Here is a 21,294-nt window from a genome sequence, read left to right as displayed (position 1 = left end):
ACCTGAAACCATAAAACTCTTAGAAGAAAATATAGGCAGTATGCTCTTTGACCTTGGTCTTAGCAGTATCTTTATTTTTTTGGTGAGGAAGATTGACCCTGAGCTAATATCTGTTGCCAATCTTCCTCTTTTTGCTTGAGGAAGATTTTCACTTCTTCTATTTTTCGTTTTTTTGTTTTGTTTCTTTTTTTTTCTTTTTGAGGAAGATTAGCTCTGAGCTAATATCTGCTGCCCATCCTCTTTTTGCTGAGGAAGATTGTCCCTCAGCTAACATCCATCCCCATCTTTCTCTACTGTATATGTGGGACACTTGCCACAGCATGGATTGATAAGTGGTGCGCAGGTCTTTGCCCAGGATCCAAACTGGCAAACGCTGGGCCACCAAAGTGGAGTGCGTGAACTTAACCACTACACCACCCAAGCTTGCCCCAAATCTTCCTCTATTTTGTATGTGGGATGCCACCACAGCATGGCTTGATGAGTGGTGTGTAGGTCTGCACCTGGGATCTGAACTCGCAAAACCCGGGCTGCCGAAGCGGAGTGCACGAACTTAATCACTATGCCACGGGGCTGGCCCCAGCAGTATCTTTTTGAATGTCTCCTCAGGCAAGGGAAACAAAAGAAAAAAGCAAATGAGATTGCATCAAACTAAAAGCCTTCTGCATGGCAAAGAAACCATCAACAAAGTGAAAAGACTACCACTTGGGAGAAGATATTTGCAAATCATGTATCTAATAAGAGGTTAATATCCAAAATGTATAAAGAACTCATACAACTCAACAACAAAAACAAGCAGCCCAATTAAAAAATGGGCAGAGAGGGGCTGGCCCCGTGGCTGAGTGGTTGAGTTCGCGTGCTCCACTGCAGGCAGCCCAGTGTTTCATTGGTTCGAATCCTGGGCGTGGGCATGGCACTGCTCATCGAGCCACGCTGGGGCAGCGTCCCGCATGCCACAAGTGGAGGGACCTACAATGAAGAATATATAACTATGTACCAGGGGGCTTTGGGGAGAAAAAGGGAAAAAAAATAAAATCTTTAAAAAAAAAAAAAATGGGCAGAGGATCTGAAGAGACATTTTTCCAGAGAAGATATGCAGATGGCCAACAGTCACATGAAAAGATGTTCAACAGCATTAATTGTTAGGGAAATGCAAATCAAAACCACAATGAGATATCACCTCATGCCTGTCAGAATGTCTGTTATTAAAAAGACAAGAAATAACAAGTGTTGGAAAGGACGGGCGGAGGGGAACCCTCATACACTGCTGGTGGGAATGTAAAATGGTGTAGCCACTGTAGAAAATAGTATGGAGATTTCTCTACTTTCTGTTTCTCCGATTTTGACTTTTTTAGATGCATCATGTAAATGGAGTCATATAGCATTTGTCCTTTTGTGACTGGCTTATTTTGCTTAGCATAATGTCTTTGAAGTTCATCCATGTTGTAGCATGTGACAGGATTTCCTTCCTTTTTACCGCTGCATAACATTCCTTTGTATGTATGCACCACATTTTGTTTATCCATTCATCTGTCAATGGACAGTTGGGTTCTTTCACCTCTTGTCTGTTGTGAATGATGCTGCAATGTATATGGATGTGCTACTATCTCTTTGAGATCCTGCTTTGAATTCTTTTGAATATGTCTTCAAGAATGGGATTGCTGGATCATATTGTTAATTCTGTTTTTAATTTTTTGAGGAACCTCCATACTATTTTCCATAATGGCTGCACCATTTTACATTTCCACCAACAATGTGGAGTTCAAGGTTTTAAACTGTTGATTATTTTGAAACTTGAATCCGTTCACATAGATAGTAGGGAAAACTTTATTGAATTTAGTTTATCCTCTCGTCCCAGCATTTCCCTTATTAAATAATCAACTTAATTGTCCTCTCAAAAAAGTGTGTTAGGTTAATTTGGCATGACCTCTTGGTGAACCTGTGTTGTCTTTAGTCCTGATAGACTCATTTGAAAACAGGAATCACTGTCAAACTAGTTGGTCTTTAGGTTTTAGGATTTTCCTTCCCATCCAATTCCCCTTTTTAATATTAAGGCTGAATTTATATATGTCCAGTTTCATGGTACCTTTTATGATCTAAGAATTTTTAAAATTATATTCGTTGGTTCAGCTAATATTTGAATTGCAATTCATCTCAGTGTAGAGTTTAAGCTTGTTTAAAGCAGCTAGACAGTTTGAATTTATAGTATTTTTAAAACTTTGTATTTAATAGTATTGATTCTCCATTCTTTACTTTCCCCAGTTTATTTTGAGTAGTTTGTAAGCATTAGGACAATGGTTATGGATTCAGGGGAAGTAAAGAAGCTGAGAATCCCATAATAAGGCAAGGTGGACAATAAGAGGATAAGCTTGCAGCAGACCAAGTGTAGGGAGAGCCTAGTATAAGTGGGAGCTGAGACTATAGAAGTAAAAATATAGGCATATGCGTTAGTTACTGGTCAAGAAACAGGATTTAAAGGTTAGTCTTGAGAGATGAAGCACATTTGGGCTTGGCATGTGGGTTCAGGAATATGTTGAGGGACGGCCTGCTAATGGAATCCAAATCCAGACCAAGAATCTGGACGATAAACACAGGATCCTGGCAGAAAGAAAGGAGCTTGATTTTGAGCCAAGATTTTTTGAATCAGGGACTGTATTAGTTTCCTATTGCTGCTGCAAAAAATTACCACAAACTTGGTAGCTTACAACAACACAAATTTGTTGTGGTATAGTTTTGAAGGTCAGAAGTCCGAACTGGGCCTCCCTGAGCTGGAATCAAGGTGTCGGCAAGGCTGTGTCCCGTCAAGGTTCTTGGGGAGACTGTGTCAGGGTGCCGAAGAAACTGGTAGATGTGCTCTCAGAGATATTAGCTGTGAGAAATTATAGAGAAGCAGAAAGATTCTAGAAGACTGTAGAAAGTAAAAACATACTAGAGATTTTTAAGAAATTACACTCAGGTCTTTAAGGGGATGATTTGCAAACATTTGAATGAGAATGCAGTAGTCAGTTGGAACAACAGTTGGGTAACCGAGAAATAGTCATGGCAAACTTATTTTACCCTTTTAAGGAAGGTGAATATCATAGACTTAGATTGTTTCATTTTTAATAAAGAATTCGGTCATTCTCCTTTAGTAGTCTACTAACTGTATGCTTCTTTCTTAGCTGTTTGACTCAGTGGAAGAACTACACCTAAAAGATTGGGTATAATTCTTGTCAGCCATCAGGTGTCTTGTGGAATGTCACAGGGCTTTTCCTTTGACCCTATCTTGTTCACTGTTTTATTAGGGACTTGAAACACATGCTTTTCAATTTTTCTGATAACAGAGCTTGGAAAGATAGTTATTGTGAAAGACTACAGACTCAACATTTAAAATTATTTTTGTATTTTTCATGTGCTGGAATGCTGCGCCAAACTCATAAGATGCAATTTCATAGGGCTAAGCCAGTGTGGGCCTGATGTACATATATGGAAAGTCTCCTATGCTAGGTTTTGGGTAAATAAAGCAGTATATCAGTCATGGCTTTTGCTCTTCAGGATGTTAAAATCCAGTTGAGAAGACTCAGTACGTATTTGTAAAAAATGAAATAGCAGTGCTGTATAGATTAAATCTGCAATGGAATACTCAGACTGTCTGAGAACACAGAAGAAGACCCAAGCACTAAGGTATGGAGGGACTAAGGATGATGAACTGGAAATCACCTAGGCTCTAAAGGAAGGTGGACATAGCACTATAGGTAGAGGAGGTCGATGGGTTATGTGGTTGGAGAAAAATTTAGAAGTATGGTGTATGTGGGGAACAAGAATTGTAAGCACACATATGATGGGTTTGCTGATCAGTAAATCACGTCTATTATGTCTTATTGGAGTATTGAAGTGTGAGGACATTTTTATATGAAATAAATTGCTGTTTATTAATTAAAACATGAAAATTAATATACCTTCCAGATATAACATTGTAAGAATCAATGTTCTTCCTGGTCTAAATGTAAATCCAGGTTTTTCACTTCTCCTGATCTGACTAGTCCATCTGATAAATACTTTCTATAATGAATCCAAGACTGTGCATAATTATTTAATACCTTTGGATTACAAAATCTTGTATTCATTTGAGGGGATGGTGACCACTTCTCTTCATCTTCATCATTATTGAATTTTTCTTTCTGCCACTTGTTTACATTCTTAACCTTCAATTTCTACTCTAAAAGTATGAGGCTCTAAAAAACCTGAAATACCTCTTCCATTTTACCATCAACTGGCAAAAGGGAAGTTGTAAAAGCCGTGTAGAAGAGGGAGAGGGCTCTGATCTCCTGGCCTTCTGATAAGCCTGCCACTCTGAAATACAGTGTTCCCTCCATAACCCCGCAAAGACACTTCTGTTTTCAGCCAAACTTTTATTTAGAGGATTTCAGTAAGTGCACATTTGAAAGTAAATATTAGGGGCTGGCCCCGAGTGGTTAAGTTCTTGCACTCCACTGCAGGCGGCCCAGTGTTTCGTTGGTTCGAATCCTGGGCACGGACATGGCACTGCTCATCGAATCACGCTGAGGCAGCATCCCACATACCGCAACTAGAAGGACCCACAACGAAGAATATACAACTATGTACCAGGGGGGCTTTGGGGAGAAAAAGGAAAAAAATAAAATCTTTAAAAAAAAAAAAAGTAATTATTACAAAAACCAAAAAACCTCTTTATTAATTCTTTGCCTTTGTCTTTTTATGAAGTCATTTCTTTTATTGCTTTGCCCATCTCCTTGAATGAGTAGATAAGAGTTTTGAACATTGTGTTCGTCTATGATGGTTTTATAATTTTTAGTGAAGACTAAGATTTTTTTCATCAGGAAAAAATATGATACATTGAGATGCATGCTTGCATGTTCAGAATGAACAACACTTATTATGTGCCTGCATGATCAGAGGTATTTTTTTAAGGTTTATTTATTTTTTAAAACCTTTTTATTTTGGGGGCTGGCCCCGTGGCCGAGTGGTTAAGTTCGCGCGCTCTGCTGCAGGCAGCCCAGTGTTTCGTTGGTTCGAATCCTGGGCTCGGACATGGCACTGCTCATCAGACCACGCTGAGGCAGTGTCCCACATGCCACAACTAGAAGAAACCACAGCGAAGAATATACAACTATGTACCGGGGGACTTTGGGGAGAAAAAGGAAATAATAAAATCTTTAAAAAAAAAACAAAAACCTTTTTATTTTGAAATAATTATAGATTCACAAGAAGTGACAAAATAGTACAGAGAAGTCTTGCATACCTTTGCCCAGTTTCCTCCAGTGGTTACATTTTGCATAACTATGGTACACAATCAAAACCAAGAAATTGTCATTGGTACAATGTGTGTGTATGCCATTTTATCACATGTGTAGTTTCCTGTAACTACTGCTGCAATCAAGACACAAAACTATTCCATCACCACAAAGCTCTCCCTCTTGCTACCTCTTTGAGCAGAGTTATTTTTAAGATTAGAATTTTTGTTTTTTGCTAAGGAAGGTTAGCCCTGAGCTAACATCTGTTGCCAATCCTCCTCTTTTTTTGCTTGAGGAAGATTAGCCCTGAGCTAACATCTAAGCCAGTCTTCCTCTATTTTTTATATGTGGGTCACCACCACAGCATGGCTGAGGAGTGTTATAAGTCTGTGCCCAGGATCTGAACCCATGAACTTGGGCCGCCAAAGCAGAGCATGCCAAACTCAACCACTAGGCCACAGGGCCAGCCCCCAGAAGAATTTTAATTTTGATGATGCCACAACATAAGCTACAGGTATTAAAATTATATGTCTTGTTTGGATACACTATATCAAAATAAAGGTACATTTTAAGCTTTCTCAATGAGTAAAGCCTAAGGTCTTATTTCATATTATATATATCAGCTGCCTTGTTAGCATTTCATGTATGGGTCTGTGCTTTCTGAGAACCAATAATTGTTGCAACAAAGGATAGTAAGCAAATTTATGAATTTTTTTTGGCTTTTGTTTTAATTCCCAGAACTCAAAGTTAGTTGATAACCTAATTTTCTTTTTTTTGGTGAGGAAGATTCGCCCTGAGCTAACATCTGTGCCAGTCTTCCTCTACTTTGTATGTGGGATGCCGCCACAGCATGGCTGATGAGTGGAGTAGGTCCACGCCCAGGATCCAAACCTGCACTCCTGGGCCTCTGAAGCAGAGCATGTGGAACTTTAACCCCTTGGCCATGTGGCTGGCCCCTATCACCTCATATTTTGATCAGAGGCACTTTTCTTTCCTGCTATGAAATGAATGTTTTGAGATGTTCTAAAATGATGTATTTTCACATATTTTACATATTAAGGCTCACCAGTGGGTGATCTGGGAGATAAAATTGTTTTTTAACAGCATATTTTTTCCTTTTGTGGGTATTTCCTTAATAGTGAGATATACTTGTATAATGGAGAATGTGAAGCAATTTCCCTTTTTTTGTTGTTGAATTTGACCCCAAATCCCAATAAGATTTTAAGAGTCTATGGCTTGTAAGTTAAACGCTAGCAACATTTAAAAATATTGTGCAGAAAAAGAAAGGAGCTATTTCATGATAATTCCTCACTTGAGTTAATGCTTTATGCTTCTGTCATCTCATGTTGCTGTGATACTACTTTTGAAGGGAAAGTATATGGCATGGTTAAAAAATAAACTAGGCATATTAAAATTTTTAAGAGTTTATTTGAGTAAATATTGATTCGGAGAGGTTAGGAGCGTTCTACCAGCAGGAGCTGGGGCGAGGTTTCTCCAGAGGAGACACAGAAGCAAAACAAGGATTGATTGGCTGTAGTTTAAATGGTTGCATCTTACTTGGGAAAGCCTAGTTGGCTGTTTGTGGCTGGTGGTTCTTCTTAATCTTGAGGCAGTTACAGGAATTGACTGGCTTAGGTTTCCGTTTGCTTAAGTCAGCTACCCGGGCATTAGAGCTACTTCAGTCTGAGGGCCTCCCGTTTGATTACTGTACAGCAGTGTGTGGTGGAGTGTAAGCGCCTCTAGGTAGAGGCTGGTTGGAAACGTGTTGGAGAGGAGAGTGATCTGGGCGCTAGGCGCTTCGGATTCTTTTATTTTTTAAAGATTTTATTTTTTCTTTTTCTCCCCAAAGGCCCCGGGTACATAGTTGTGTATTTTTAGTTGTGGGTCCTTCTAGTTGTGGCATGAGGGATGCCACCTCGGCATGACTTGATGAGCGGTGCCATGTCCGCGCCCAGCATTCGAACTGGTGAAACCCTGAGCCGCCAAAGCAGAGTGCACGAGCTTAACCACTCGGCCACGGGGCTGGCCCCAGAGCTTCAGATTCTGATTCTGTCATTAGTTGTGTGTGTGTGTGTGTGTGTGTGTGTGACTATAGATTTTCCATGTGTCACTTTTCTGGAAATAACTATTGTCACCTCAACCTTGACATAAAGATTAAATTAGGTCTCGCATGTGGGGAGCAAACAGAATTAAGCAAACATGGAGTTATATAATACAAAGTATTATTATTATTATTATTAGCCTTCTTTTGTAGATACTTGAAGTAAATTATTGTAATAAGTGCTCAATAAATTCTAGTTCAGCGATTGTTCCTGTATTATCTCCAAAGATGCTGTTAGTCGTCAGGTACCGTATGTGGATCAGTAGAAGCTGACATCACCAAGGTGCAGGTAAAGTGTGGAAAGCAAGGTGAAAGGGCAAGTTTTCTTAGGAACGAGAGTGTGAGATAAGAGAGAGCCTTTTTTTCCGGGAGCAGTTTTGATGGAGTTGTGAGGATGGGAGAACAGATTGCAGGCTAACAGGAAGGGAGGTGGAGAAGACGAAGGAAAGACAGTAGGTTTAGACAGTATTAGGAAAAGCGTATTGTCTGGAAGAGGCAGTGGAGCCCCAGGGTCATTCCCACTAACCTGGTGAGCCTTATCAGCCTTCCTGTCGGGAGTGTTGCAGGTTCATAGTATTTAGTAACTTAGCTAGGTCTTCAGGCATTTATGACAGGGAGTATCTAACTTAATGTGGGAATTGGTATTCATGGAAAAATGTCTAGAACTGTGCTGTCCAATACAGGAGCCACTAAGCATACGTCTGTGGCTGTTGAGCACTTGACACATGACTAGTCTGAACTGAGATGTGTGCGAATGTAAAATACATACCAGAGTTCAAAGAATTAGTACCAAAAAATCATCTCACTAATAATTTTTACACTGATTATGTGTGGAAATGATAATATTTTTGGATATATTGGGAGATTTTATTAAAATTAATTTCAATTGTTTCTCTCATCTTTTTAAATGTAGCTATTAGAAAATGTTAAATAATCTTAAATTACATGTCTCTGTGGCTCACGCTTGTGTATTGCATTATCTTTTCTTATACAGCAGTGGTCTAGAATGGTGGGAGAGGAGGGCAGGAGTGCTAAGAGAGGGATCGAAATATCCGAATGGTCTGGAAGTGGATGGTTTCTTCACCACTGGCCATCAGGATGGAGCAGTTGTTCTGGTGATGCCAGTCAGCCATATGTAGCAGGGGACACAAGGGGCTTCTCTCCTAATCCCCCTTCAGTTTCTGCTACTTGGGAGTTATGCCCTAATGGCATGTGACTTGTACATAGGGATAGACTTGTGGTTGCTCCTTTGCAAAGGGTGTAGTGTGGTGGTCAGCTGTGTAACAGCACACGCCTAGGAGCTGACCAGGTTTGTTTTTGTTTTTAGCCACATGGAACTATTATGAGTTGAACATTATTTACAATAAATGAACCCATGACAGGGCCTCACATTTTTATTGTTTTTGTAATAGAATTTGTTATTTTGAATTTTGATCCATATGTAGGTAAGAGTACTTAGGAAATAGTTTATATCTCAGGGTTTTACTTTATTCATAAAAACTAGTGTGTGTATATACCTAAATTACTTTACCTCAAGACATTAAAGGTAAGGATGATAGCTTTGTCAATCTTACTAACATTTAAAAGGAATTTTATTATCATTGTTTAAATAATAAAAGTATCAGAAAATTCAAGTTTCCTGTAGCAGCAGGATGCATCAAGTAGAAAAGACCTTTTTTTATGAAAGCATATGAAACACAGAAGAAATCCTTTCCCTACACCTCACAGAGTAGCGTGTGAGGAAGGACTGGAATTGTGCCAACTACTTGTATCTGTGAGGCCACTTGTTTGTTCTGCAATCTTGGGTGCTTTGCTGCATTTCCTAGATGGTCATTTAGATGTAGTGAGCATCCTTTGCACAGTTTTCTCAGCATGAGGGGAATCTGCAAGTGTCTTCAAAGGACCAGTTGACTCGGGTTTTTTTTTTTTTCTTTGAGGAAGATTAGCCCTGAACTAACATCTGCTGCAAATCCTCTTCTTTTTGATGAGGAAGACTGGCCCTGAGCTAACATCCATGCCCATCTTCCTCTACTTTATATATGGGACGCCTGCCACAGCATGGCTTGACAAGCAGTGCATACATCCACACCCGGGACTCGAACTGGCGAACTCCGAGCCACTGAAGCAGAATGTGTGAACTTAACTGCTGCGCCACTGGGCCAGCCCCTGACTCAGGTCCCCCCCCCGCGCCCCCCCCAAGAGTTTCCTAGTTTTTTGGTTATTTTCAATGAATTTTTGGTACCACTCACTTATTTACTGTAAAGACTTGGAAATAGTGTTGGTTAGATCAGGAGGCATGTAAGCCAACCAGAATTCTTGCCTGGGAATTTGGGGTTAGTACTGAGACAGTGTGCTTGGTCTCCTCATGAGTAACTGGTCTGTAACATGTAAATCTGGGAGCTTTTTTTTCTCATATTATCTAGTCAAAAGAATCAGAAAGTGGTAAATAGAGAGTAAGATGAAATACAGAGAGATAAGAGATAAGAGACAAAGAGGAAATTCTAAGGGTATTAGAGTTCTTTGAACTGAGGCCGGGCTGCATTTTTAATCTTAGATTCCATAAGATACCTCGTATCCTTTTAATAATCTATTTGTTCAAGTTAGTTTGAACTGGAATTCTGTCACCCTAAACTAAGAGTTCTAACTGAGTTGCTTCCAAAGCATCATGTGAATATCTCTGTTAAAGCATCACATTGTAATATTTTGTTTGTCTAGTCAAAATAGACTTTAAGCTTCATGAGGACAAAGACTGTATTTTGTTGGTTTTTAGATCTCCATTACCTAGTCTAGTACTTGGCACAGTAGGTACTAAGTAAATGTTTGTTGAATGAATGAGTGAATGGATAAATTATGAGCATCTCATAATGCTTTTAATTTTAATTTTCAAGTCTATTTTTAAAAATTTTTGAATGGGTGATATATTCATATTGTTCAAAAATCAAGATCTGTTAAAAGATACGTAGTGAAAAGTCTCTCTCCCATCATTGTCCTGTACCCACCCAAATCATTCTACCCTCCTTTCCTTCTCCAACCCACCACATGTAAGCACTGGCATAGTTTTTTTCTAGTATAGCTTTTCAGATTTTCTTTATGCACATATAAGCAAATATAAATACATATATTTCCTCCCTTTTATGCAAATGGTAACATATATTATATACTCTGTTTTTCACCTTGCTTTTGACTTAGGTCAAAGTTTTTTCCCATGTATGCACATAGAAAATTCCTTTATTCTTTTCTTTTTTTTTTTTTGAGGAAGATTAGCCCTGAGCTAACGTCTGCTGCCAATCCTCCTCTTTTTGCTGAGGAAGACTGGCCCTGAGCTAACATCCGTGCCCATCTTCCTCTGCTTTATATGTGGGACGCCTACCACAGCATGGCGTGCCAAGAGGTGTGTAAGTCCACACGCAGGACCTACTGAACCCCAGGCCACTGAAGTGGAATGTGTGAACTTAACCACTGTGCCACCGGGCCAGCCCCTCCTTTATTCTTCTTTTTACTAATCATATATTATTACATTGTATAATTCAACCATAATTTATTTAATCTGAACTCTATTGTTGGACATTAAGTTGTTTTAAATCTTTTGCTGTTATAAATAATACTGTAATAAATAATCTTATACATGTCATTTTGTATGTATTCAAGTATGACTGTAAGATAACTAGAAGTAGAATTGCTGGATCAATGATTATATGTGTTTATAATTTTATCACCAAAATGCCTTCCATAAAGTTTGTACCAGTTTATTAACCCAGCAGCCATATAGGAGAGTGGTTGTTTCTCCACGGTATTGTCAACAGTATATTAACATATTTGTAGGTTTCTGTCAGGTTTTACTTTGCATAATGGCCAGGTGACTCCTGCTGGACTAACCCATCCATGAATATCAACTGTAAGCTCTGGACAAAATATAAAGCCATGTGCCTGAAGGTCCTGGAGAGTGACGTAAAGCAGGCAGGTACTGGATGGGGCTTGATACTTGCAAGAAGGGAGAGCAGAGCTTCAAGGACCTAGGGGACAAAATCAAAACAGCTAGTGTGCACGAAAGTGGAGTCCTAGAAGGAGAAGAGAGGGGAATGGGAGCATGAGAATATTTGATGAAATAATGCCCGGAAATTTCCAAGTATGGTGAGAAACATAAATTTACAGATTCAAAAATCTCAGCGGATCCCAACCAAGATAAATGCAAGGAGAAAACAAACACGGCACATCGTAGTCAAAATACTGAAAACCAGACATAAAGAGAAAATCTTAAACGACCACAGAAAAATGACACTTTATATGTAGTTGAACAATTGAGTCACCACTGGCTTATCAAAAACAATGGAGTTGAGGGGCTGGCCTGGTGGCACAGCAGTTAGGTGCGCACGTTCTGCTTCGGCGGCCTGGGGTTCGTCAGTTTGGATCCCAGGTGCAGACATGGCACCACTTGACAAGCCATGCTGTGGTAGGCGTCCCACACATAAAAAAAAGTGGAGGAAGATGGGCATGGATGTTAGCTCATGGCCAGTCTTCCTTAGCAAAAAGAGGAGGATTGGCAGCAGATGTTAGCTCAGGGATAATCTTCCTCAAAAAAACCCCAAAAAACCAGAAAAAAAAATGGAGTTGAGAAGACAGTGCAATGATATCTTTAAAGTGCTGATAGAATTCTGCCAGTCTGTTTGGTAAAAAATCATATTCAGTTTAGTTTTAATTTGTATTCCTTTTGTTATGAATGAGGTTAAGCATTTTTTCATATGTCTGAGTTATTTGTAGTTCTTTTATGTATATCCTTTCCCTGTTTTGCATCTTTCTTTTCATTAAGGACATTAGCTCTTTGTATTAGACTTGAAAATACATTTTTCTCAGTTTGTCCATTGTCTTTTGACTTTGCTGATGGTGGTTTTTTTGCCATCTAGAAAATTTTTATTTTCAGGTAGTCAAGTTTATCTTTTCCTTTATGGCTTCTGAATTTGGAGTCATATTAGAGAGGCATTCTCTGTTGCAAAGTCATAAAGATACTCATCAATGTTTTCTTCTTTATGGTTTCACTTTTTACGCTGAAATCCTTAATCCACTTGGACTTTCTCCTGATATATGATGTGAATTAGGCATTTGACTTTAATTTTTTCCTAGATGGCTACCCAGTTGTCCCACAGCATCAATCATACATTAAATGTATTTGGGCTTACCTTCTGTTCCATTCATCTGTCTGTTGATTTAACACCAGTACTACCCTGCTGTAATTATTGTATCTTTATATTATGTTTACTATCTGGTGTGGCTATCCCCCTCTCAGTGCTTTTCTTCTTCAGAATTTTTCTTGCTCGTATTAATTGTTTATTTTTCCATATAGTCCTTTGACTCAGCTTTTTAAAGCTTCCCTCGAAGTAATGAGCCCCCAAACCTAGACGGGTCAGGTGTTCTGAAATGCGCTCTTAAAGCCCTCTGCCCCTTCTTTGACAGCATTTTTCATAGGTTTTAATGTATAGGAGTATTGTTTTGATTACTGTCTCCCTCAGTCACTAGACTCTAAGCTCTGGGAGAGCAGGGATTGTGTCTCTTTTACTTGTTATACTTGCAGTGCCTAGTATAGGGCCTGACACATTCTAGGCCCTTAGTCCATAGCAATGAATGAATGAATAAACCTTGAGCCTTGAGGTTGAGCTCTGACTCTTTATTTCTCTCTCAATGACTGTAGGCACGTATCTTGACTGTTCTAAGCCTCCATTTTCTCCTTTCTAAAATAGGTATAAATGAATTCTATCTACTGAACAGAGTTTTGGGAATAATTAAATAATATGTCTTAGAAAATATTTTGTAAAGTATGAGATGTTATGAAATTCTAATTAGACTAACTTTGGCTTCCCTTTTCACATGTAGTAGGTAATTATGCATTTGCCAAGGAACAATCTTCAGACTTAGGCTGTTGGTCGTCAGAGTCCAGTTGAAGAATCACCCTTACCAGACTGTCACCAGCGAAAGTTATAGTCATTCTTGAGTGTTTCTTAGCTTTTAGCTATCTAAGTGGTCAGAGCAATCAAGTTCAGATGAAAGTTTGTTAGTTGATAAGGGAACAGTCTCTAAGCAAGTAAGTAAAGTTTCCCTTTACAGAGCAACCTGGGTTTGGAATCCATTGTGTACAGGATGTCTACCTGTCACTTCCAAAAGGAGAAGAGAACTATTACACAGCTGCTGTGACCAGAAGAAAAGCTTAGACCTAATAAATTCCCAAAACTGAGTCTTGTTAGTTTAAGTTACTACTTGCCAATGTACTATAACTTGAAAAAAGGAAGGATGCACATATTTATTGCTAATGCTGGGGAAATTGCCATTAAGGCAGTTGGCAGAACGGCTGACATTTTAACAGTCATAGGTCAGATAATTTTTTACGTCTATCCAAGAAAAGATTTGACCAAGGAGTGACAAAAAAATCAAATTATTCTGTTCACTTGGCTGCATCTAAATGTCTCATTTTCAGCTTACAGGAAAGATTGCTATGGAAGCAATCTTTGACGTTACAACAGAGTGACTGTAAATTGCTTTTAATAGCTGTTGGAACTTCAAATATAAAAACACAGGAAAAGTCATTGTCTGAGGTAGAACTCGGAAAGGATTTTTCACTTGTGTTTTTCTCCTCATATAATGTTTATAACTCAAATTGTACATTAAGATGTCTTCTAAATCATCATTTGGTCAGTTTCACAGAGGATTAGCTTACAGGTCACCAGGAAAATCAGTGGCAGAACTGAAATCTGAATTCTCGAGTCTTAGTTTCCAATGCTGTTAGAAACAAATGCTAAGTTTTCTTTATTCTTTCAATGGCAAAATATAGAATGTATAGTAGGCTTGAAAGTTAGAGATCATAAGCACTTTTTATGGTTTCCAGTGGGCCAAATTCCTTTCACAATCTTGTTTCTTTTATTATGAGTTTGGTTGTGTAAGGCAGCCTATTGCTGATAAACACAAATTTATATTAGTCCTGGGATCACCATGTTTTTTCTTGTGAATTTAGTTGTGTAAATCAGTCTGTTGCCAATAAACACAAATTTATATTAGTTGTAGGATCAACATTTTGAGAAGGGATAAAGTCAGGATTGTCTGAGCATTTTTAAAAGAATGTTGGTCTAAAATAGCTAGTAGAATAAAAATATATTGTACAAACTAAAATAGGGCAGAAAGAGCTAAAATGCAGTGCATGGACTAAAATAACCAGCAGTTCAAATGAGTCCAAGTGCTAAATATGTAATTATCTTTCCTATTACCTTATATGTACAAGAGTTCTCTTAATTTTTTAAATCCCACATTTCACTCTTTTTGTTGTTGTTTTCAAAAAATATATATAAGAGCCATTGAGTCTAACAAAGTAAAAGTTTTGAGATTGCCATTTTAACTTACAGATTGACATTTTATCCTGGTAAATAGAAGTGGCTATTTATTGATTGGTAGGTGGTTTGCCTTAAAATTGAAAATGAAGAAGAAATGAGTTTGATTTTTGATTGTCTGTCTAACCAGCTCCCTTCCCCAAGCTCTTCTATTCCCATGGTACTTTTTAAAGACCTATCTCAACATTCCCAGAAATAATTTAACAAATGTTCCACATAGGTGTAGTAGCCATTTTAGTGTTCACTGGTTTTATGAATGATTGTTGCATATCCTACAGGGGTTTAGAAATTGCTCACACTATGGAGAAGAGAGTTTGGGTGACCTTTGATCAGTATTAGTGCTTAGTTTAGTACTAATTAGTTTGCTCCAGTAATGCTGACCTTCTTGCTCTCTTGAACATCCAGGCTTAGTCCTGCATCAACCCTTTTCACACTCGTTGTTCTCTTTGCCTAGGATATTTTTCCTCCTCATTCCACATGGTTTACTTTCCCACCTCTTTCACATCACTGCTCAATTGTTACCGTGTCACATTTCTCTATAAAGGAGCTGAATCCCTACCATCTAAGAGTTTCGAGCAAAGGAGGATCATAATCCGACTAAGGTGTTGAAAGGATTGCTCTGCCTGCAGTGATGGGAATAAACTGCAGGTGAAGAAGGGCTGAAGCGGTTGGGGGTGATTGCGGTTATCCAGGCTAGAGATAATAATGGCTCAGATCAGGTGGTTGTGGAGGTGGTGAGAAGTGGTTGGGCTGAGGATATATTTTGAAGGTAGAGTCAGCAGGATTTGCTGCTGTGTGGGATGAGAGAAAAAGATAGGAGTCAAGGATGATTCTGAGGTTTTTGGTCTGAGAGACTGAAAGAATGGAATTGCCGTCTACTTAGATGAGGAATAAATATCAAAGGAAGAGCGCAAAATCAGAATTTTGGTTTTAGTCTTGGTAGTTGGATAAATGAAACTTGTATTAGGAGAAGGTCTGGGATGGAGATAGAACATTGGGGAATCATCAGCATATAAATGGTATTTCAAGTTGTGAGCCTGGATGAGATCACCTGGGGAGCGTAAATAAATGAAAGAGGGCTTGGGATTAAGCCCAGGTGTACCTCAGTGTTCAGAGGTTGTAGAGACCAGAGGGAAGGCCAGTGAGGTAGAGAAGAGCCAAGAGAGAGTGGGATCCTGGAAACCAAGTGAAGAATCTTCCAGGAAAGGATTGATCAGCTATGTCAAAATGCTTCTGATAGAGAATAAGATGAGGACTGAGAATTGACCAATTGGATTTGGCAGTGGGGTGGTCATTGGTGACCTTGATGATATGTTTTGGTAGAGTGGTGGGAAGGAAAGTCTGACTGAGAGGGTTCAAGAGACAAAATGTAAATAAAAGACGAAATGTAGACCTCAAATAGACTAATTCTTTACAGGAGATTATTTTTTTTTGGAAAGTAGAACAGAGACATGAGATGGGGCCTGAAGAGGGGTGTGAAGTCAAGAAAGACTTTTTAAATGATGTTTGCATGCTGATGGGAGTAAGTGGGTAAAGGGGAAAAAATTGATTATATAGCAGAAAAAGAATGGGGACTGTTGTTGGAAACATGTATTCTTTGGTCAGTGTTCTTTCCTCTATAGCACTGTACGCAGCACTAAAGGGAGAGTTTTCTGTTTTTCTTCCCCAAATCCCAAACCCACACTGGGCTAGATGCCCCTCTTATAAGTGCCTATATAACTCTGTACTGTTAGATGTTGTCCTTGTACTTACCCCTTTCAAAGTGTGACCCTTTGGACTTAGGTCTAAAGAATCACACTTAACAGGGTATGTTAGTTCTAGAGTCCTTGAGGAGCTTAACGTAACACCAAAACTATACCTTTCTAGTAATCTTGGACTCTAATGGAAGGTAAGAATTGTTTATCATCTTTCACAAACCTTCTCTTCCCACCCACCTTGGTGAGCTGTTTGTAGATCCTTAGGGGGCTCTTGTCTCAAGCGTCGAGTTGTGAGAAGCCTGCACACATTGGTGTTCCATACTGAGTACAGCTGTTCAGCTCTAAGGATTAGTCCTCTTTCTCACCATGGCCTTCCTGGTGACTCTATCGGGCTTGCCTCAACTTTGATTCTGTCCATTTAGTTCTCTCATTTCTGCCTTTTCTGTCACAGGGTTAGTCTTGTGGCAATGGAGAAGTGCTCTGTCCTGAGCCAGAGGTCGATGTAAATTAAAAGATGTTGTAAGCTGTAAAACAAACAACAAACAGCTATGCAGATGGTAGTTATCATTTTTATCTTTTGAGCTCAAAGTTTATATTTCTGTTTGCATTTTCAAAGTTTTAGGTCAGAGTTTTAAAATTAGGGCCAGGATCTTGAAGCCAGTTGCTAGGGTGTTTGTAGAAAAGAGTGGTGACTGTTGTGGAATCTTCTGTAAGAGGTGTGCATATTTGCCTATGTGTGTTCATCCACCCATCCATAAAAAATATTTGTAAATGCTTGCTATGTTTAAAGATGTGTTTTAAGGAATTTGAAGTGCTTGTTTTTTTACAGAGGGAGGGGCAGTGGTGATCTCAGGAGCTCTTGAGTGGTCGCAGTGTGAAAAGGATAGAAATCCACTCTTTAGAGTAGTTCTGGGTCATCCCCAGAGTTTGTGTTCAGACCTATCATAGTGAAACACAATATTTCAAAATCCCAAGCTGAGCTGCAAGCTTGCAATGAGAGAGGCCGGAAGACCTGGGACCCTACTAGCTCAGCACCCATCTTTGTTGCCTTTGCACACGTTACTTGGAACCCCTAGGTGTCTGCATAGCCTAATTGGAAAACCTCTCCTCTACACTATGACAAAGTTGGGGGTTTTTCATGTGATTCCTTAGCTTTTCTCATCATAAAAATTTAGAGGGAAACTTTCTTATTTTACGTGAGTTTTCTATTTTAAAAAAATAGAAACTGTTATTTATGGCTTAGTTAAATGTTTTCAATCACCAAGCCTCTGTACATTTTTCCTACAGAGGCTAGTTCATAGGGAGAATTACTGAAAAATATTAGTTGATGATAATGATGTTAGCAGATTGTGAGGAGGTTAGAATCTTATTTGGGGTACCCACTGATGTACTGCTTTATGTGGGTAGAAGTTTGACCTTTATATGTACTTCGAGACACGCTATGAAGGATCGTGACATATGTCATTAGCCTGTGGGTTATAAATATTAGCAAAGTGGTCTGAATGCTTTAGTAAAAACAAATGAATTGAAGGGGCAGGTCTATCTCTATTGTTTGGATTAAAAAAATCATACATTCCTGTATTCTTTTTATATTTTAAAGAAACAAAGGGTAATACTACTGCATAATTTTATTGCACATTTAAAATGCAGATTTTAAAAATTCTAATTGTGCTTTTTTGTAACTAATAATTTAACACTTCTTTTTGATCCTCCCCTCCTTCTCCAACCTTCTTCTCTTGCTTCATGTTAGGAAACCCAAATTAAAGATGCCTGCATTTTGAACAGGTTGAACTTGTGGCCTTGGCTATAATTGTCACTTCATAATCGATTTTTGATTTTAATCTTATTATTATACCTTTCTTTCTACAGACTGGTGAATTTTCAGCTCGTTTCCTTTTGAAGTTGCCAGTGGATTTTAGCAATATTCCCACATACCTTCTCAAGGTAAAAATATATGATTATTAATATGAGAATATAAATGAGCTTTTTAAGTAATTATTTAACTATGAATATTTGTGTGACTGGTTTGCCAGCATTTTGTTCAGGTGATAAATTCTATTAAAAATATTTACTGCATGAAGATCCACTGAGTTACTTTGTTACCTAAAAGCTAAAATAGTAACCCTAAAAGTAATTTCAAAATGAATTTTCCTTATAAGATAAAATTAGTTTAAGTAAATTAAACTTTGGTGTGAAAAATCACCTTTAGTTAATAATCTTATTGGGATGAAAGACTCTCATAGAAATTGTCTAATATACATTCTGTCTTTAGGTAAGATTGCATGTTAACTATGCTGTGCTAAAGTGCATTTCATTTTCTTTCTTTATGTCAGCGGTTGATCTCAGGCACCTTCAAAATTGGGCTGTCCTGGAGAGACCCAGAATGGGGTTAGGCCAGTGTATATGTCATCCTTTAAAATGTGATGCAGGCAAGGTGTGGCTTGAGGAGCAGCTAATTTGCAAATGCTTTGCCAAGAAGAGGTGGAACCCAAGTGACTAGGCTGTGGTTAGTGTGAAAGAAACTAAATGGACCATGGAGCAAGTTCTGAACAGGAAGCCTTAGGACAAAGGCCTGGGTTCATCAGAAATGAGGATTTGGGTTGTGATTTAAGATTTGACTGGCTGCTCTCAGCCCCATATTTCAAGCTGTGGTTATATAGCTTTAGTCTAGTGTAAGAAAAATTTCTGCCTTTCTAATTTGATGTTGTTTAAAGAGTTAATGGTGGTTTTAGCAGTGTGGAGAGAAGACAGAATCCTTGCACAAGTTTTCTCGCGTATTGTAGTGGTCAATAAATAATATTAGATATTAATTTAGATAATGATTGGGAGTGTGGTCTGGTGGAATATAAACTGTAGACCATAGAAGAGATTAGGGAAGACTCTTTTTAAATATGTTCCACCCAAGGGGGAAAAATTATTTTCTTTTCCCCTTAGTAAAATGTGGGATTTTTGTGCTTCATTAAACTTTCATTTTTAGTTTCTAATTGACTGGTTTTCCACACTGAATCCAGGGGTTGTGAAGTCTGAGTAAGAATGGAAGTCAACAGTTTATATTAGTTTCTCTATACTCTTGTTGTGGAAACTATACATATTGGATCTGTGATTACCAAGCCTAGCTTTCAGCAGTTACTGTGCTTAATTAGAACAGCAAGCAGTCTCCTTGGAAACTCTTAGATCACAGACTCATTGACCTCCATATATTCCAGTTAAAATTCTCCTTCAGCTGATTTAAAGCCAAATTCAATATTATTCGTGTAATCACTTAAATCCGTAATTTACAGTTACAATATCTTTGTTTTGATTTATTGGGCCTTATCAGTTTGAATGGTTGTCCTGTTTATTTGAACTTGGTATTGCCTCTGCTCATGTTCTTGAGGGTCAGAAGAAAAAAAATGCCTCTTGGATCACGATATATCTAATATTTTTCTCTTCAAAATCAAATTTTCATATTTTCTATTCTAAGAGTTCTAACTTTATATTATTATGCCCTTATTTCCCTTGCCAGTCAGACAGGAGAAAGGTGGAACCTATCTGGCAAAATTGGAAAGCTTTCCACCTTCCCCTCTCCAAAGTACTTTGAAATGATTTTTCTCCTATAGGTGAAATGCCTACAATGCAAAACTAATGTCTTTCTGGATCTTTAGTTCATGCAACTGCAGCAACAAGGACAAAAAAGAGAATAAAATGACAACAAGGACAAAAAAAGAGAAACTCTTATATAACACAAAACAGCAGCAAAAAAAAAAAAAAAAAAAAATTACCTGCATACTGGAAGTAATCCAGAATACCTGTGGATGGTTTTAAGATATTATAAGTTCCTAGAGTTGTTGAATCATACGTAACCTTGGAACATTTGGCTTATTCTTAAAACAGAGTTTTCATTAGGAGCTGCCTTATATATCATTTACATTTAGATGCTCCTAATCTAATTACCAGGCTTATATCTGATGGTCTAAGTCTCAAAATAAACTCCTCAATTCCTAGGGTTGGGATGGTCTTCAGAGGCATCAATTTAGTTTTACCTCACCATCCCAAAGAAATGAAGGGTAAAGTAGAAGTTGTAAATATTGAGAAAGCATGGAATTTGACTACATACCCTACTGATTTACTACAGTGAAATTCATTACACTATGATGAAGCCATCATCCACTCATAAATTTCTATTTCCAAGTGTACCTATTTTATCCACTAATAGAATTCTTTGACATTAGGATGAAAAAGCCATTAAATATTCAGCGATACCATTTTGCTTAATATTGTACTCTAAGCGTATATGGTTCTTACATGGGATAGAGTGAATTTATTCTCAAAATGAATCCTGACTTCAACATCTGAATTTTATTCTTGTTTGAGGTAAATCACAGGGTTAGATAAATCATTTACATAAAAACTCAGTTGTTAAAACATACTTCTGTATTAGTTAGGATTCTTTAATTATGGGTGTTAGAAATCCAGCACAGATTAGTATAAATTAAATGGGAAATGTAGTACAAGTCTTCTGCCTCCGTAGCCTACATTGCAGGAAACAGATCCCATGTTGGACAGTCTACAGATAGGCATAGACCAACTTTCCCATGTCTGTCCCACTTGGGCCCAGGTGTGCACCCATGAAGTTCTCTACTGGTGTGTTAATGGGGAGAAATCGTGGTCCGCAGAATAAGGGGGAATTACTGATATGATAAAAATGTATGTATTCACCACGGTAACTAAACCAAAGAAAGATTGTTTTATACTTGTATATATATTTTCTTTTAAGGAAGAGCTAGTCATTAGAAGATGCTGTTCTTAATTTTTTTAGGATGTGGTGAAAATTGACTTATGTATATTCTTGTTTTGAGAATTATTAAACCCAATTAATATGATGCTAAGAAAGCATTGTG

General features: G+C 38.2%; 1 protein-coding gene across 5 annotated transcripts in view; it reads left to right on the top strand.

Moving 5' to 3' along the window:
• The window catches only part of BABAM2 (BRISC and BRCA1 A complex member 2), a 516,257-nt gene that overhangs the window by 239,670 nt on the left and 255,293 nt on the right, over nt 1-21,294 (top strand). For all 5 annotated transcript variants that reach the window (XR_011504120.1, XM_070512370.1, XM_044772149.2 and 2 more), the window contains one exon: nt 18,284-18,358. Coding sequence is in view for 4 of the 5 variants with exons in the window: in XM_070512370.1 (XP_070368471.1) it covers nt 18,284-18,358 (75 nt within the window). In the remaining variant the exon portion in view is untranslated. The remainder of the gene's footprint in view (nt 1-18,283; nt 18,359-21,294) is intronic.

This window comes from Equus asinus, chromosome 6 (assembly GCF_041296235.1).
Source record: "Equus asinus isolate D_3611 breed Donkey chromosome 6, EquAss-T2T_v2, whole genome shotgun sequence".
Lineage (NCBI taxonomy): Eukaryota > Metazoa > Chordata > Mammalia > Perissodactyla > Equidae > Equus > Equus asinus.
Note: the sequence above shows the minus strand (reverse complement) of the source record. Positions and strands in the feature narration are given on the sequence as shown.